The 19,051-nt window shown below is 51.2% G+C and overlaps 1 protein-coding gene across 5 annotated transcripts in view; it reads left to right on the forward strand.

The window, feature by feature from the left end:
- The window catches only part of Ctif (cap binding complex dependent translation initiation factor), a 241,089-nt gene that overhangs the window by 164,804 nt on the left and 57,234 nt on the right, over nucleotides 1-19,051 (forward strand). The window contains exon 10 of one of the 5 annotated variants that reach the window (XM_035440051.1): nucleotides 8,391-8,825. The exons of the other annotated variants lie outside the window; for them this stretch is intronic. Within the exon in view, the coding sequence (XP_035295942.1) occupies nucleotides 8,391-8,459 (69 nt within the window). The 3' untranslated portion in view covers nucleotides 8,460-8,825. Of the gene's footprint in view, nucleotides 1-8,390; nucleotides 8,826-19,051 lie in introns of those variants that run through there. 5 annotated transcript variants of the gene reach the window in all.

The following is a 19,051-nucleotide window of genomic DNA, read 5'->3' on the forward strand; positions in this document are numbered from 1 at the left end:
TACTCAGGAAGTGAGTGGATAAGAATGGGATGGAAAGGAGAGAGGAGTCAGACGGACAGACTGACAGGATAACTTTTTGCACAGCGAGCAAGAATGCCACACAGGCAGGAATGCCACATGGGTCCCCAACTCAGTGCTACAAAGGAGTATCTGTGCTCACTGTTTGCAGGAAGCCAGGTTTTGTACCCTAGATAAATGGGGGCCCCTTTGCACAGACAAAAACCAGTCATGGTGGTACATGTCCTACCAGAATTTAGGAGGCTGAGGCGTGGGTGGGGGTTGTTGAATTTAAGGCTAGCCTGAGCTACAGAGTAAGACCTGTCTCAAAACAAAACCAATCTGACTGGAGAAATAAAGTGGGATTAGGAGCAGAGCCCTTTGCATTCAGCCTGCTGAGCCGTAGACACGTCCCTCTAATGACCTACTTACTACCTAAAGCAGCCAGGTGCCAGCCACCTTCCCTTGACCCTAGTGTAGTCCTGTCAGAACCTGCAATCCCCTAACCATCCAGTTATTCTTTAGTTAACTGGAATCCTGATGCCAGTCCCACAAGCCTGCTCCCTGTACCAACCACTGTGGGGAAAAGTCCGCTCAGCATCCTGTCATTCTTTGTGTGCTTTCTGAAGACTCCAATTCTGAAAATTCCTTCCTGTCTCCCTGTAGGAGGAGACCTAGCCTTTCGAGGCCCTGAGTGAGGAAAACTTGATGCCCACACACAAGCGCAGGGCCACATGCACACTGAGATTAGGGGTTGATCCAGCCACAAAGACAGCTCTTAGGGGGGCTAAGTGTAGAGGCCCAGCTGGAGTCCTGAGCTCTGCACTGTTAAACTGCTCTGAGGGGAGGGGGTGACTGTTCACTGCCAGCTGTGCAGAGCAATCAGTGTAAAAGCGCAGAGGAGGGACAGGCTTGTAAACTGGGGGGTGGAAGAGGCTTCCTGGAGGAGGTGGCCCCAAAGAGAGGTGGGAGGCTAGGGTCAAAGTTAAGACTGACATGTGGAGGAGCCTGCGGGTGGGGAGTGTGGGTGGGGGGGGTAGGGCCAGTGGGAGGTGTGTCCAGCCTGGGGGGATGGGGACATTGCCCAGCCAGGCCATGACCCTGGGCAGAGTAACCACACTGGCCTGTTCATCCTGCTGGCGCCAGCTTCCCACGATTTCAGGCCAAGGCTGCATTTTAATCCAAAACTCAGACTTTTACCTCAAGAGTTGTAGCTTCCTGCCAGCCTCAGACCTCAAGCAGTATCAGGGGGTAGTCAGGGCAGGCTGCTCATGTAAATCCCAGGCCAGACCCAGGGGAGGGGTCCAAACTCCAGGGCTTCACCCAGCAGGTGGCATCAGGAGTCCTGGCATCTTTCTGCCTAGAGAGGTCCACTAAGAGGCTGACCTAACCTCCTATGGTGAAGCCTCTCCCCACCCCCAGTGCATAATTTCTGCTGCTCCCTAGAGAGATGCTGGGGAGACTGGAAGTCTGGAGCCAGCCCCTTGCCTAGCTGCCCCTGCCAGCCTAAGTGTACCTATGAGGAAAATGAAAGCCTGCATGAGGTTTGGTCATGGGTACCAGGCCCCCTAGTGTCTGGAACTTGTGAAGGTCAATTTGAGGTCAGGGGTGGGATAGCCTCAGACACACTGGGGGCGGGACGGGAAGACAGACTGTCGTCAGGGTGCACTTGACAGACTACCAGGAACCAGAGTTAAAGGATGAGCCCTGGAGGAAGCACACTGAACAGCAGAACGTGAGGTTCTGAGCCAGACTCGCCTTTGTAAAATAGCATAATCCCAGTCAGTTCCTGTACCCTTCCAGAGGTTTCTCCACCCATAAAATACAGGGGTTAGAAATGCTTCCAAAGGCCCCTTCGAGTTTATTTCAAAGCCTACATTACTATTGGGTCGATGGAGACTAGACTCCATCCCTACTCTCCCCACCTGGGCAGGTCTGCAGCACTGGCCGCCTCCATACTTTCCATTCCTTTCCCCACACACCCACCCTGTCTGGCCAGCTTTGTCCACGCTTCCTTTGGCGGCAGCCCTGGGTAAACAGAACAGCCTGCAGGGGGCACCAGCACACAAGGCAGGCCTCACCTGCCTGCAGTCACCCCCTGCACTTGGTCACCCTGGGGGGTTGTCCCACAAGGGTTTAAATTGTGTGAAGGTGACTCTGGCATCCAGTCTTTCAAGAATCTTGAGACTGGGGAGTGGGCCGCAACCTCCAGCAAGGCCCCATGGGAACCTCTAGGGCAGGCTAGCATTCCATTTACAGGTAAAGTTCCTGGAAGCCACAGGCAGGTCACAGAGGTGGCAGGTAGATGGACAGTGAAGCCGGGGTCCTGGTTCCCCAGGACAGTGTTTGTCCAGAGATAGCACTGTGCTTAGGGAGCCTAGCTGCCCTAGGGACCAAAACACTAATGAGCTCAACCCCTGGAGGCTGCATATTTCTAGCATGGGCAGGTTGGTTTGTCTAGCACTCCCTGTTCTCAGGAGGAGGAGGTGTGAGGACAGGCCTGGCTGTCAGCAGTCCTCCCCCACTGTGACAGAAGTGGACAGGAATCTTAGAGCTGAAGAACAAGCAGGGGGAGGGGGGCCTGGGATAAGACAGGCTGCAGCCTCCTGGGCCTCCCCACCTTGAGAAGGGACAGTCAAGGAAAGGGGGTCACTGGAGGGCTTTCTCTAGAGGGGAAGCTCCCTGCCCTAGGCCACCCGAGGTAGCCCTAGCCAGCATTGCCTTCCTGCACACATTCCTGAACTGCAGAACCGATGAGCCTTAGTTCCCCAGTGATGGGCAGCTGTGAGACTCCTGCATTTTAATGCCACCAATTTTCGTCAGGGCCTCTATTTGATTGCTGTGTGATGTGGAACCTCCCAGCGGGATGCTTTCTGGAATTCTTCAGCAGCATGCTTTGTTAGTCTTAAAGTAGAAGGCAAGAAGACTTGGAACCCCAGTATTCTAGATATTTCTGTGAGCTTCCCAGCGACCAGACAACTCATAGCCTGTCTTTTAGGGAACTCAAGAAGCCAGGCAGGAAAATGGACGCAAAGTTGCTTTGCAGAACTCTTAACTGTTCAGATCCAAGTGTCTGCTGTCTACAGGACCCATCGGCCACTGGTGTAGAGCAGGCGCTCATAGGGACACTTCATACCTATATGGTCCAAGGCAAACTGTTTTCCCTCTCTGGGCCTCATTTGGGCAGAGGAGGTTTGAGCCATGAGTATGTCAGCATGATGCCATAGAGCCATGTCCTAAGCATCTGCATTATGGAGGGAAAAGGAAACCCCAGGAAGCCTGAGGAACAAGCAAATCATACAGCTAGTAGAAACACTAGAAGCTACACTCCGCCTTTGTAAGAATGCACTGTCAACTGAGGACCCATGGTCAGAAACACACTTAGGGGTCGGTGGGACCCAGTGAGGCTAGGTATGGGCAGAAGGCAGGTGGCCAAGAAAGGAGATAAAAGGCGATGACCGCAGTTCAGAGCCTCCTCCCCCAAACTAGACAGTAGCCATGTGTTCTCCCTCTGTCATCCTGAGACTTAAGGTTATGGAGACTGCTCGTGACTAGACCTCACTGTGGGGTTGGAGTCTGTACCCTCACTCTCTGTCTACCTGGAAAGCAGCAAGGGACCAGACCTATGAACAGGAGGCAGCAAGCTCACCTGCCCAGGCCTCCCCTCATCTTCTTTCCACCATCCACAGTCCATATGATTTATAAAGGCAAGAAAAGGAAACGGTTTGGTTTGTTTGGCTCTGCCTTTACAGGCCCGGGGAGCTGGAGGCTGCAGTTCTGGTGGCAGAGGTCTGCAGACAGTGAGGATGCTCTCATGTCTTTGAGCAGTCTGCATGGTGGGGGGTGGGGTGGCGGCAGATCTCACGCAGAAGCCCTGAGGAAGCAGGTCATTTGTCAGATGGTCCTGTACCTTTTGTTGCTTGTTTACACACCGTTAACTCAGTCTCTTCCACTTCACTCCCAAGCCTGAAAGTCTAAGCCTATACTGTAAGAAGAGCTACAAGCAGGCAGACAGATGGACAGACAGACAGTCTTATTGGTTGTGGGCATGGGACTCACACAAGCAGCCTGAGATGCCCAAACAAAGAGCTGCCTTGTCCAAAGCTTTCTCGGCCACTGTGGCTATGCCTTTATTTTTAAACAATCCCCATTGCTATGTGATTTGTCATGACCCTGTTCATTTCAGGGGCTGTGGCTGCATTTCAGAATGGGGTGAAGTGGCTTAGGACTCAAAACCGGAAAGATCAGAAGGGGTTCATTGGAGAGTAAGGGACACTCAATACTGCAGGTTACACACACACACACACACACACACCCCTCTGTAGCCATCACTTGTTCACATGTATCTTCTCCCTGCAAACTTGGCAGGCCACTGCAGACACCTTGGCTCCTCTGCCTGATAAAGGGGAAGTTTTTGTGCTGGGTACTTGAATATACACAGATATGGGGTGTGGGGCTTGCCGCCGGCTCCCCATGCTTCCTCCCCCAGCCTGTGTAGCCTGACAGTGGGAGCTCGTTGGCAGGAAAGTCCCAGAGGGGCAAACTGGCCAGGGGCCAGTTCAGCTTAACAAGCATCTATTGAGCACCCAATGTGTGTCTAGGGACAGAGTAGTCGGGCAGAGCCCAAGGAAGGAGGGAAATGCATACATCCCTTCCATACTCCTGATCCCTCTGCCATCCCATCCTTCACTGGTTGGCAGTTTTCCTCCCCTTGGATCTCAGAAAACCAAGCAGCCAGAAATGTTCCCTAGTGGGGTCACTAAAGGCAAACGCCATCACAAGGCTCCTCTTCTCTTTCTTTTTGTCAGTCTCCCCAGTGACCCCAAAGGGCTCGCTTGCAAAAGTTTGTTCTCTGGACTTTGTGTTTTCCCCATCTGCTCTACCCTCTTAGCTCCTGCTGGCTCGGGCCCCAGCGCTAGCCCCTGTCTGTCCCTGCAAACACAAGTCAGCTGTGTGTGCAGACAAAGCTTGCAACTCGGCGGGGGCTGGGCCAGGCAAAAGGGACATTTCCAGGGAACTCTGGGGGCAATGGCTGGGAGGGCAGAGGCGACCATCTGATTAGCAGGGATTCGGCGTCACAGTCTAGGGCAGAGAGGGTGCGGGGGCTTTGGCTGGTCCCCAGGGGCCAGTGGCTGTGGGTGGTGACCAGGGGAGGCAGCCAGGCTGGAAGAAATCTGCTGTTTGAGAAGTGGAGGAAACCGGCTGGAGCGGAGAGATAACAGCGTGTTCTCTGTGTGTCTGTGTGCGTCTGCGTCTGCCGGCGAGGGCGCCTGGAGCCAGGCGGTCTGAGGCCATATCTAGTGAGATTTTTGTTCTGGGTTGTGAAAGTGACCCATGGAGCCAGCAGCAGGGTTCAGGGCCTGGGAGAGAGGACACGTGTCCCTGGCCTCCTCCCCGTGTCTTGTGCTAGTCTCCCCTCCCTCCCTTGGTCAAAGAGTCGAAGGCAGGGGCAGCGTCCTTAGTACAGAGGAAATGGCACAAAGGCGCAGCTTTCAGCTTGATTGAGCCACTCAGTTGACATATGAACTCGAATACTTCCCCTAATATTTCTGGCTGTCTCAGTCTCCTTGACTATAAAATGGGGATTATTTATATCTTCCCCAGCATAACCTACAGGGCGGTTGGAAAGTTCTTATGAAATAAGGGTGTGAAAATAGTTTGTAAACTGTAGAGTGCCCATGCAAATAGTCGAAATGATGAGAACTGCTGTCTCCCCTGGACTGCTTAGAGAAGATTTGGTCAAAGCAACTTGTCATGGGAGGCAAAGGAGAGAGTACAGGGTAAGGAACCTAAGGCTCAGGGAGCCACTGAGGTGAGTCCTTCAGTGACCTGGCAAGAAGGGATCCCTCCCTGGGTGGGAGGTTCATTCCCAGTTTGCTGACTCAAGAGACAGATGGCCTGGGTCAGGCGTGGACTTCTCCAGAGCAGTGATAAGAAAGCTAAATGAAGACCCTCACCCATAGCAGCTAGGGCTCTGCCTTGCCTGGAACAACAGCTTGGAAATGTGGGGAAGCACCTAGTCTTCATCTCTTAAGCCTCAACTGCCCAAGGAAGCCAGGTCACCTTCTCACTCCCCCATATTCCCGACCTGGAAACCAGCCAGATGATGTGGCAACTCAGAAGGAGCTGGCAGGGGTGGCAAGACTGTGAGTCTGAGAGAAGCTGAGCTATTTAAAGCATGTAGCGTGGGGGTGGAGGGGGTACGGATGCCACCTATCCCAGGGGCCTTGCCCTTCCCTGGCCCAGATCCTGTGCCTCAGGGCATTCACAGGACCATGGGTCAGATGTCCCAGCTCTGAGAAGCTGCCGCTGATATGGCATAAAAGAGCAGTTCAGCCTGGCCTAGGGGCTTCTTCTGTTCCTCCAGGCTGAGCTGATCAGGCCACATAGGCGCCTTGGTCCCCTGTGCCTTGTAAATGAGACTGATACTTAGAGGAGGAATAGATGCCTGCAACCCAGACTTAGAGGACCAGTGGGCAGAAGCAGAACCAGGAGCTTTGCCTAGTGGGTACTTCCCTTTTGTGGGACTGCCTTCTTAGCACACTCTAGGTTACTTTTTTTTATTTTTCTTTATACCCAACGGCCAACTACCTGTGTTGAGTTTTAAGTCCTTAGTGAGCATAAGCATCGTTCTCTCTGCAGGGGGGGCTCACAAGAACAGGCTTGATTGATACAAAGTACCACCTAGGCCACACAAGCTGAGAGGACCTCAGCAGAAGGCTTTCCACAAGTCAGCATATGGACTAAGACTATTCTGACTGTGTGGCCTCAGTGGAGAAGTGTACAGAGGCTCACCCACCACTTTTTCTGGGAAGGGCTGGCCCTTGCTCTGAGACTACGGGCCTCCTACTGTCTTGGCACTAAACTTCCCTTTCTTTTTTGATGTGGTGGATGGATACTTTTTTTAAAAGACATTCTTAGTAAAATAAAGTGTTGGCACCTCTCAATTTATCAGTCCAAGAATCTTGGAGCCTGGGCTCTGGTTCCCAGGACAGTGGTTTGCCAACACTCAGCTTTCCTGGGCACTGAACAGACCCAGGAATAAAGGGATTTGCATAGGGCAGGATGCAGCCTGGGGTGCTAGTGTCTGGGTTCTCAAACCCAAGGTTGTGTGCCCCAGCCTAGTGGTGACTTCAGCTCCAGAGCTAGAATCTCCATCGATTCTCTCACCCCGGGTTCTCTTACCATGTGGCTTGGAATTCAGCATCACCGCTGCATGCTGCCACCATACATTACAGTAGCAGATACTATCCAGGCTGCTTTTAGTGGCACATGACATGATGACCTCAGAGGGAGCTCATCACAACTTAGTGTCATAACCTTTCATATCTATGTTCCCTGTGTCCTTCTACCCAAATGGGCCAACTGGCCCAACACAAAGCCTCCGTCCATCTCACACTGCTTGGTGGACATATGAGTGGACAACCTTATCCACACAGAAGTGCACCCATTTATCAGGCTCTGTGTGGTGGGTAGCATTCTAGCAACAAATGAAAAGATCCTTATCATGGTAGTGGGGATACAGACAGACAAACCACCTACTGCATGGTATCCCAGAGGTACATGGGAACTACCCTGAGGATCTCATAGAGACAGAAGATAGACTTGTATGAGGCAAGTTCTCAGAGATAATGTGGCCTGTAGTCGGCACCAAATGAAGAAGGGTGCAAAGAACACGTACCTGGCTAACAAGTGAGCAAAAGAAAAGCAAGACAGAACTTTGCCTGTTCCTAAGCACACTGTGCACTGGGGCAGAGGTGGTCAGACTGAGGGGCTGGAGCCAGGTTGAGAGGGCCATTTGCCCTACCAAGGAACAGGAAGCAAACCTTTGGGTCTCCGGCCAGTGCAAAGCATTTGTGAGAGAAAAGGTGATGCTTCCTGACTGGCATTTGCAGGTCTCCAGCTGCAACAGGATAGAGGGCTAGATGTGGACCACTGCCTTCTCTTCACATACGATGTTCCCAGAGGGGACCTGTGAGAGCCAGGTTTGGTATAAGCAGCCTCTATTTGGACAGTGACAGTAGAACCAAGGTCAGGGATCCACCCAGGAATGGCAGACTGGAGTAACTGGTTGAAGGTGAGAGGCCAAAGAGGGGCACTTGGAGGTTTCCAGCTTGGGTCTGTGTGGGACCTCTTCCTTGAACGTGCACAGCGCTGAGTGGCAGGTCCTTTGGGCATAGTGATGACATACACCTGTGCATGTGAACAAACTCTTTCCTGGGCTCAAGGATGCCACATTTAGCTTGGGACTTTTATGCAGGTCGATTGAAATAACAACCACATTAGGACTTGGGAGTGAGGATGCTGAGCCTGGGGAGCTGGAATTGCTTGTCTGAGGTCCTCCAGAGTCCCTTCTACTTTTCCCCAAACATATCAATCTTCCTTCTTTGCAGGATGGGGTACACCTGTGCATACCCTTCCCAGCACCTCCTCCACCACCTTCAGCTCTTTGCCCTACATAGCTCCTTGCTGGTAAAGAACTGAAGGGGGCAAAGAACAGCCCTGGCAGAAAAGCCTCCCCTGCAGCCTCCCTCCCAGCGCAGACCTGATTTCCAACCTGGAAGAACAGAAGGCCATTCCCCTCTGCTTCAGGTAGCTCCTGGACTCTCTGAGCCCAGCAGGGAACACTGTGAAGGGCCTTGGACTGTAGCCACATTCCCGAATAAGGTTCAGGTCACAGCTCTGCTGCTTATAGGTTTTGTGACTTAGGCCTAGTGTCCTGTTCTCTCTGGGCCACAATCCTTCACCTGCTCTCTCAGATGGTGATGGAGCTGACAGGAATGAAAACAGTGCCTGACACATTGTAAACACTCAATAAATAGCCTGGGTCTGGGGGATTACTGTTGTCATTGTGGGGTTATTCAGTGACAAGCAGATACCAGATAGGGCTTGCCCCAGTCAGGGACAGGTGACCATTCTAGTCTGCTGTTGGCTGCTTTTTCTTATGTCAGAATTTCTGGCCTGCAGAACCCATGCCTAGAACTCTGGAGGTAAAAGAAGGATCGGGCCAGCTGTCATCCCTTCTTATCTTACCCCAGCATAGCCTTTCCCACCATGGCCACTGCCACCCCTTCTCCCGTCAGCCTGACTCTAGAAAAACCCTTCTGCCCAGGGCAGGGGGTTAGGGGTTGGGGTGAATGACCTCTGCTTCTCTTGGTCACAACACAGCAGTAAAGTTCCTTCCCTTATCCTGTCACTCAGCCTGGACCCCACAGGGGACCAGTCTGTCCATATGGTTCACCTAGCAGACTGGATGAGGGTCCTGGGGCTGGGACTTTGTTTGAGGCCTCCAAACCATTGAGGCAGGGGCGGAGCCCATGTCAGGACAACAGCAGTGCCTTTTAACTGGCTCTTTTAGAGCAGCTGTGGGGGACAGATGACGGAGGTCCACTCTGCCCTTAATATTTGTAAAGGATGGCAGAAGGGCCCAGCCACAAACAACTGTGGCCCTCATTGGTTCTATGTTAAGTATCAAAACCAAAAGCATAGGGGAGGGTAGGAGAAAAAGGGAGGAGGGGGAAGAGAGAAAGAAAGTGGGGGAAGGGACAGGGAGGAACCCTACATCTCCTAAAGGCCTTTCCTCTTGCTTTTATGCTTCAGCAGCCACAGTCACACTTCAGAGAGAGCAGCCAGTCTGCCTTAACTGCTTCCTGGACCCTTAAATACTGATAACCCCAGACCAGGAGTGCCACAAGGCCACGGCAATCCCTAGCCCTGGCCCTGACCTCCAGGTCTCCCTCCTACACCCAGGAAAGGAGGTTTACAGGACTGTTGTCTGGTCACATGTGCAGCCTCCCCATGGGCAGGCGGGTGTGCATCTGGCTGGTTGCACACTGTCTGCCTCTCTTCCAGAGGTTCACTTGCAGTTCAGATTAGTAGCTCCCTGCTGGAAATAGTATTTTCTCTGCCCTGTACTAACCACCACAGTCCTGTAGAGGCCCGGCAACAGGGAAGGCTCAGAAAAGCTGGTGGTCCTGGGTGCACGGTGCTGAGGGCTGACAAGCCTGACAGTCCTGATCATGTGGAATCTCCCCTAGAGTGACAAAGACAAGGCCTGAGTGGGAGGTGACAGTGTAGCCAACCTCTGTCCATAAAGAGCCCCTACTTTGGGCCTCTGAGTGAAACTCCCACAAGGGACATTTAGGTGGCTCACCCTCTAGCCTGTAGGGGGGAAAAGACAAATTTTAGTTTTGTCCCTTTCCCAGAGCAGTGATAGGAAATAGGAAAGAGTACAATATAGTTTGAGATAGGGCCCTCCTCAGGGACAGGGGCACCCACCTTTTTGGACAGAACTGCATATCCAAGGGCCTTACTTATTTACTTGCCTCTCAAGCTGTGGTGACCTGAACAAGAGTAGATGTTTGAGTTCTACTCTGGACCTCAGTCCCAGGAAGAGAATGGATATGCCACCTCACATCTCTAGTTTCCTCACAGTGAACGGGCTAACCTAAAGCAAAGGGGGTGGGGCGTCCAGGCGCTGTCAGTCAATCATGAGACAAATCCCTTATGAGATCATGAGACAGAGCCCAGCCCCCACCCCTCAGGATCACACACCTGCCCTGCAGTAGCTATATTGCCAAGGAGGTCTCGGAGCCAAAGGTCGGGGGTGTGGGGTGTATGAAGAGTCAGAAGGTGGAGGGCAGGCTGCCTTCGTAAATAAGACTCATCCATCTGGGGGGTGGTGTGTGGAGCAAAATATATGCTTACAGCTTCAGTAGGGACAAACCACAAGACACTGTGACCACACTCAGAGGTGGAAACGAAAAGAAGCCCTTGGACTTCAGGGCATGGTGAAGGAGGTGAACTTGGCGTCCCCCTTGGAGGTGCAGGCTACTAGAGGACTCTGAAGGTAGAGGGCACAGTCATGTCATGGAGTTGATTGATGATGGCCAAAACTGTCCCAGACTTAACCTCCCAACAAGAAGTTCTTAAGGCCTGGGCCCCTGGGTAGACACAGAGTTGCAATGCTAAGCATGATGGTCTGTTGGCACCTGACACCTGTCAGGTGTGTGCAGCTCCTTTTCACCTGCTCACTCTAGACCACATTGTACTTCCTTGGCAGGAAGGGTTGAACCAGAGAAGCCTTGAGTCATTATCTTTTGGTTTAGGGATATATTGGCTAAGTTCCAGTTTCCTACAATATGGTTGACAATAGGAGACCTAGATTCAAATCCCAGATCTGTTAAATTCTAACCATGTGATCTTGGGTAAGTTTCTTATTCTTTCCAATCCTTGGTTTCCTTGATGATGGAGGGAGAAGTGATAAGAATACTCTATGGGAAGGGCAGTGGTGGCACACACCTTTAATCCCAGCACCCGGGAGGCAGAAGCAGGTGGACATCTGTGAGTTCGAGACCAGCCTGGTTTACGAGAGCTAGTTCCAGGACAGCCTCCAAAGCCACAGAGAAACTCTGTCTCGAAAAACCAAAAAAAAAGAGAATACTCTACGACTGTATGGAGTTGCTGCAGGAATTAAATCATACAATGCGTGTAAAGGGTCTGGCACAACACTGGCCCTCTGTAAGCCCTGCTAATACGAGCAGTGACTCAATTGGAAGCCGGCTGGGACAATTGTAAGAAGAATTTGAATTTTGGTTTGTCATCAGTACCCAAGTATAAATCAGGAACAAACCACATTCATGGACTGGAGACTCAAGATGTTAGTACTTTTTAGCTCATCTCTATATAACCCAGGCTGGTTTCCTGCTCACAGTTACCCTGCCTCAGCCTCCCAAACTGCAGGATTACAAATGTGTAGCATTAAATTGATCTCTAGATTCAACAGTCCCAATCAAAATACCAACAGAGTTCCTGTCAAAAATTGGCAAACATTCTAAAATGTGTATGAAAACTCAAAGGACTTGAAACAATATCCAAAAGTCTCGAAAAAAGAAAGTTTGGAACTATAGCTAAGAAAAGATTTTGGGGTCAGAAAGCTTAAGGATCTGTGGGGAAGCTTGAGCATTAGAGTGAGCACCATTCAGTGTCCCAGGAGTGTAGGTCAAGAACAAAGAACCTGACCCCAAGATTTAAGTGACAGCTTTGCCCCCTGCCAGTTCATGATCCTTACCTCTCTGTACCCCAGATGCCTCCAGTGTACAACTGGGGTAATGGTAGTACCACTGCTGCAAGGCTGTACTGTTACGATAAAGATTGAGGGGACCTTGTGTGGGGGACCTTGATGGATTCCATAGTGAGCAAGGGTGGAGGGGGGAGGGAGGAAAGAGAAAAGGGGTAAAGAGACACAAAGAGGACAGAAGAGAAGAGGGAAACAGAAAAAGTCCTGTCTGCCCCAGAGGAACCAAGGGGAAGACAGCGGGTGGGGAAAGAGAGCTGGAAAAGAAAGTGGAAAAGAACACAAGTGAGCAGCAATCTTTCTTTTAAAGGGATCCTTCGCACCTGCGTGCAGACTATGCAATCATGGAACCCTGGGCACCAGAGTACTGCCTGAATGCATTCTGCCAGGTGACAGGGGCAGGCCAGCATAATGCCTGAGTCCTTACACTAAGGTCTTAGCAAGGTAATCTTCTGGTGGAGTACACTCTTCCAACAGAGCCCCAAGCCTGGTGGTGTTGCTTGGGCCTGCCAGACCTCTCCTTACCTAGTGGGACGAATGAGGTTTCCATAGGCATGATGATATTTGAGACAGGCCACATGAGTAGAACACTCGATAATGCTTGAAGGACTCAGAGGCCAGGGAGCTCAGGGATGTGCACACAAAAGAGGGGGACTGGGTAAAATTTGCACACAAGGATAGCCTTGGTGCTCAAGGCTAGAGAGAGGATGGGAAAGGAATGAGGATGGAGCTCCTACCCTTGGACCCCTTGTCCCATGGAAAAGGAAGTCTAGAATTGTGAACACAGTCTGTAAGGCATCCTGGGTCCAACCTCCTTCTCTGAGACCCAGACTTGCTTGCCCAGGGTCACTTGGCCGAAGGTTAAACACAGAGGTAGTCTCCAACAGACCTGGATCGAGGAAAGATCTGCTGATAGCGGGGATCTGGACGGTGCTGCCTGGGGCCTAAGGAGACTTGCTGGAAAGACACATTCCAGGGGTCGTTTGCAAGTAGGGGACACCACCAGCATTAGTCACCAAAGGGCAGCCTGCCAAGTCCTACAGGACGCCAAGCAGAACCCTTTGGCTCAGGCCCAGCTCAGCAGTTCCCTCCCCACCCCCTGGACACACGTAGCTCACCAGGCCTGGGGATATTTCCAGAAAGTCTAAGAAAGTCCTGGGACTGGGGAGGCTGTGAGAGTGCCTGCCCAGGGCCTAGGGCCAGGTCCCTCACAGAGAAGCAGACGTGCTGAGGGGAGGGGAGGGGCGGAGGACGTGACCGGCAGCTTTCTTTCTCAGAGGCCAGGGATTTCAGAGGAATGCAGCCAACTCCGCCTCTCAAGTTCCCACTTCAGACCCCGCCCGGCTGGAGCCAAAGGCGCCTGCAGAGGCCACCTTAGAAATCAGAGGGATGTGTCACAGGCACTGTTGTGGAGGGGAACACGTCCTGTCCATAGTTCTGTGAGCAGACTCACCCCCTGGTTCCTGAATACACCTTCTGGTTCTGCAGAGCCTGGGGTCCCCTTTGCCTCACCTTTCTTCTCTCAGTCCCCATACCTATCCACCTTCAGCCATCTCCTGCCATCTCCACCAGAAACATCTTAGCTCCTAGAAGGGTGTTTCTAGGAGTACCACATCTCTGTATTCAAGGTCGTGAATACACCTGGGGGAGAAGAGAGTTGCTGCACCACCACTTTCAAATGGGTGACACTAGTTGGAAAGGAACAACTGTCCCAGATAACTCCCCAGGCCTCCTGCATGGCCGGCTTGTCATGTGAGAGTCACTTGCTGGACAGTTAAGGAATAAGACTGAAGAGGGGAGGAGATCTGCCTAGATGTCCTGCCACAGACATGTTTGTGGGTTTTCTCCTTTCTTCACTGCCCCCTTCTATAAATGAAAGGCAAGCTCTGGACTCACTGGCAGGCTGTGAGGCTGAACCAGAAAAAAGAGGAGGGGGCTGTTTTCAGGGGTTTGGCTGCCTTCCACCTTTAACCCACCCCCACCCTGTCCCAGCTGGTTGGATGCTACCCCTCTGCCCACCCAGCCCTGCTCTCCCTGGGGTTCCTCCTCTTAGTGACAGCAAATAGTTTGCAGACTCAGGAATGTGCTTGTGGCTTGCCCAGAGAGAGCCCGAGGCCCAGAGTTTTAATATGCCGTCTCCCCCCAAGAGCCAGCCCTGCTTAGCCTGCTTGTGCCCCTCCATTTTCTGATTCCTGGGATTCCACACTCTGCAGCCCCTTCCTGTTCACCCACGCTGTTAATGTCTGTCTGTGCCCTTGATGGGTGCTCAGCTCTGTCTGTTTCTGGCCTCCTTTGAAGGGCCCATTCCTATCTCTCTAGCTACATTTCAGGTGACTTTGCTCGCTTCATGAATATTTATGAAGGGCCTACTGTGTGCCCCTCCTGGACTACGGAGGGAATCAGCAGTGAGCACAACAGAGCAAGCATATCCTGATGGAAGCAAGGGATCAGTAAATAAGCAAATTATTTATTTCTTATTCTACAGTGTACAGGCAATCTAACTATCCGCAACTCAGGGAAACAGTGCAAAAGCCCCAAGGCCGAATATGCCTGCTTCGTGAATCAAGGCCAACAGCTAGAGGTCATCAGGGTCAAAGATCTGCAGGCTGCCACGAGGATTTGTGTCAGTGCTGGAGGAATGGAATGTGTAGGGACTGTGATCAAGATCTGGCTCAGGGTTGATAGGTTCACAAGGGCTGCTGGGTTGAAGTGTTCTGAATGCTGGGGGTGCGTGGAGGTGGGTGTGGGGGAAGGAACTGGCTTGCCGGCTTGAGAAGTCCAAGGAAAGGATGGTAAGAGAGCAGAGGGACAGGCTGAAGGGTCAGGTGCCAGTACAAGACAATGCTGGCCTTGAAAGGGATGCTCTGGTAGAGATAGACCCCAGAAACCATCAGATGGCATTTAAAACCAAAAGACTAGCTGTGGTTCCTGAGGGCAATGGCTAGTGAGAAGACTGCTCGATTTGACACTGGAGCTGTGTTCCTGTCGCCTAGAGTTAAGAACAAGTGGGTAATGACCGTGCTGTTTGCAACCTGCATAGTAGAAAAGAGAGGCAAGGGGCTGCAGCTTCCTCTAGAACCTTCTTCCACACTAGCCCAGCAGAGGGCACATGGGGGCCAGCTCACGACCCTTCTAAACTGAGACTTCTCCAATAGAGAGACAAGCAGGGGCAGGCTATAGTCCTGTTACCCAAAACCTCTTGGCATTTTATAGGAAATAGTGTCATTTTATCATTCCATTCCTTGGTGAGGCTTAAATTTCAACTTCCAGAAAAATGCCCTAGAGCACAGGCTAGGCGCCGAGGGCTATCTTTGCCCCCTGTGGCTTTAAATAACTCAGGCCTGTCCCCACAGCCATTTACAACCCTGGCTTCTGTACTGTGGTGCCAATAAGATTAAGTATTTAGCTCCCACTATATTTTCTCCTCTGTATTTCTGACAAAATGTTTCCTGCCTCCATGACACTATCTCAGTAAACAGAATGCAGTTGGCCTTCCATATCCTTGAGCCTACCTCAGCAGTTCAACCAACTGCAAGAAGAAGAAAAAAGTTTAAGATTTCAGAATGTTCCAAAACACAAAACCTACATTTTTCACGTACCATACTGTAATGAAGTGATGTGTGGGTATTAGATTTGAGATTACAAGTTATCTAGAGATGATTTGAAGTATATATAGGAGGACATCATAGGTTAGTCATGAATATGATGCCATTTTACATGAAGGATATGAGTATTTGAAGGTTTGGGCATCTACAGGAATACTGAGTAATGAATGTGCCTGGCTAGGGGATAGCATGCTGGTGGCCATAGACTCCAGTGCACTGTTTAATAAATAGCCCAGTTGAAGTTCACCTTTATTTACTTCACCCTGAAAATGGCTTCCAAAACTTCTTTTATGTAACTGCACAAATATAAATGTTGAAAAAAAATGGAGCTACTCAAAATGGCCAAAATTCCTATTTTAATTCCATGTGCCCACCATTCCATGTGTTGGAGACTGGAAGTACTTTAGAGAGGTGGATAAGTGTATGGAAGATGTCTGAAGTACCGTACTGCTCAGCTCGACTTATAGATAGGTCCTGGGAGGATCTCCCAGCCACCCAAGAGCACATAGCCCTGTCAGGGAGAGATCAAAACTTAGCAAACTTGAGTTGGGGTCCCTTCTGCACCTGTTGCCTTCTCCCCTGCTCTACAGCAGTTTTTATCACACACCACTGTCTCTCTGGAAGGGAGCAGAAACCTGGGCTACCTTGCAACCCTTTAGTCCTGCTGATGAATGCCCCAAAGGACATCTTCCAGGCCCATTCCCATTCCCGCTCCCGTCTACTCCTTTAGCTGGTTTGTTCTCCCAACCAGGTACAAAGTTAAGGCAGAGGTGTTTGAGTCACACTGGGCAAGGACGGCATGCATCCAGCACAATCAAGATGAAAGGAAGGACAAGGGCTTCCAAACCAGAGCTAAGAGACACACAACTGAAAAGCTAAGACTCCCAACTAAACCTCCTTCTGACAAACAGCTTTCCAATGGCCTCCCTAGGGTAGAGGAAGGACTGTGGGGCCAGGAGAAGATGGGTTTGGGATTTTGACAGATGGCTCTGGATAAGAATGGTGATGGGCCTTTCTGCAGTCAACCTCTTGACATGGTGCACACAGGGACAGTAGGAATGCAGAGGGAAGTTTGGGGATGCTTATCCCAGAATAGCTTTAAAACTAGGACAGCCTCACAAGGCATCTAAGATGATTGAAAGCAGGTAGGATTGAAGCAGATGCCTTCTGGAGATGCCTGTCAAACTCAAGTATGTCAAAACTCTGTAGGTTTTCCTGATTGTTCAGCAGACCTTAGGATGCAACTTAGGACGTTCCTTCCCCCTGGGCTCCATATATATATATATCATTAGAGTTAGCACCTGACAGAGAGAAGCACCAGACAGATAGATGCACCAGCATCCACAGAAAGAGAGACTGATGGGGGATGGTGGGTGTTGGGTATGTGGGTGTGTGGGCAGATGATACTTGTACTCTCCAGATTAGCTGGCTCCAGTCCTGGGTGGGAATTCCTAACAGCATGGAAATCCTAAGTGGTTAGTCTTGCCTCCACTTCCTGTGTGAATAGATGTTACTGTCACTTTAAGAGTGAGCCATGGTCTGGAAGCAGGTACTGGTCTACTATTTTGGTCCTCAGTGGCAAAGTTGGTTTTTCCAGAAGGGACAGACTGTGAAACCGTGACACGGTTCTTGGTGGAAAGCTCACTGAAGCACAAGTGCTTATCTAAGAGTGCACTTGACTGACATTCTCCTCAGGTGCTGAGGCCCCTTTAGAGTCCCTTGCTCAACCTGATTTATCCAAGGACACGGTTTCCTGTGGTCATGATAACTTACAGTTCTTTGAGACATCAGCTATCTCATGAGCTAGCCCAGGTGGGGGGAGCCTGTAATTCTAGCCAGGGCTGTGTTCAAAAAATCCTTTGTGAATTCTTCCACATGATGAAGGTGGCTGGTGGGGAGGAAGTAAATGGGTACCTCTTGTAAAGAGGGACCTATATGCCCCAGACTCTGGCCCTGGGGAGCTAATCTAGGAAGTGTAACAAGACCACCATCTTCTGGATCCTCAGAATCAGGTCCCTTTCCTTTTGATGATGAGGAATTCCATGTGAGGAGGTATGTCACACTATTAAGAGAAACCCCATCTCTTTGGATAAGAGTTGAATGTGGAAAATGGGGATTTGCCTCCCAAACATGAGATGTAGCCCATCTCAGTCTGAGAAAGGCCAACCCATCTGATATCCACAGCCCTCAGCCAGGTACCATGCACCCATGCTGTAAGTAAGTTGAACTGTAGATTGGCAGAGAAACAACCCATGGTAGTCTAGTGTCCAAAAATGGCAAACATTTCACCATGCTTTCAGATCAGCAGGACTGTGTGGAGGAGGCTGGCCTGGAGCTATTACAGCAGAAAGCTAATCTGCATGAATGCAAGGCAGAGGCCACCTGACCATCTGATGGCACTTTGTATCTGTGCCCCACACAGTCCAACATGTACACCTTACAGCTACCCAGGCTGTCCTGGGGAGAAGTCAGAACAGTTGCCTGTTTACATGCTCGGTTGATGGGGTATGCCTTGGTCACTCCTGAAATCCATGAGGTTGCTGGTATGAGGGGACTTGGGAGTTAGCGCCTTAATCTTAATCTCAGCCACACTGAGAAGTGTGGCTGGGGTCCTGCATAACAGCTGGCATCAGCTGTGCCCAGCCTGAGGAAAATGATTGTGCCCACATCAAAGTGCCCCAGAGATGCCAAGACGTCATCGTTTCCCCAAGGGGAATCAAAAGCCTCCAGAGTCTTCCCTTCCAAGCTCACTGCCTGGAGTCCTGCTTCCATCACAGGATAGGTTTCTGATCCACTGAGGGGAGCCACAGTGACTTGTCATGGATATATATCCTGTAGTTTGACTGGTAACTTCATAGAGAAACAGCCCTTCTTCTAATGGTGCAGTGCTGACAGGAGGACCTCGGGTGCTGTGGCATTCCCAGGTGAGAGATACCCTCAAGAGGGGAGACCCACTTACATGTCACCCCAGTGAGGCAAGCTTGCCCTTGTTTACCTGAAGTTGCCCTCTCCCCCTCTGAGAATTGGACTTTTAGATTTTCCGTGAGAGGAGGCAGGGTATATTTTATAAACTACTGTGCAGAGGGGGATTGGCAAGGCCTGGCAACCTGCCCAAGCTCACCTAGTGCTCTGTGCCCTGTCCTTGGGTGCTTACTGGGGAAGTTAGTCCTCTGTGTTGGGCAGGGCTGATAGCACAAGGAAGGAGTAGCCAGACCTCTGCCCACCTCTGGTCACAGTGTGCCGTGGGGACCAGCACTTCCTCTGCCTGCAGTGGAGCCAGCAGCACCAGGGGCAGGCAGGGCCAGAAGGTGCCAGACACTACCCATCCCTCCAGCTTCCTGTCCCTTTCTACTGCGGCTCTGTGAGGGAGTAG

This window comes from Cricetulus griseus, chromosome 2 (genome assembly GCF_003668045.3).
Source record: "Cricetulus griseus strain 17A/GY chromosome 2, alternate assembly CriGri-PICRH-1.0, whole genome shotgun sequence".
Classification (NCBI taxonomy): Eukaryota; Metazoa; Chordata; class Mammalia; order Rodentia; family Cricetidae; genus Cricetulus; species Cricetulus griseus.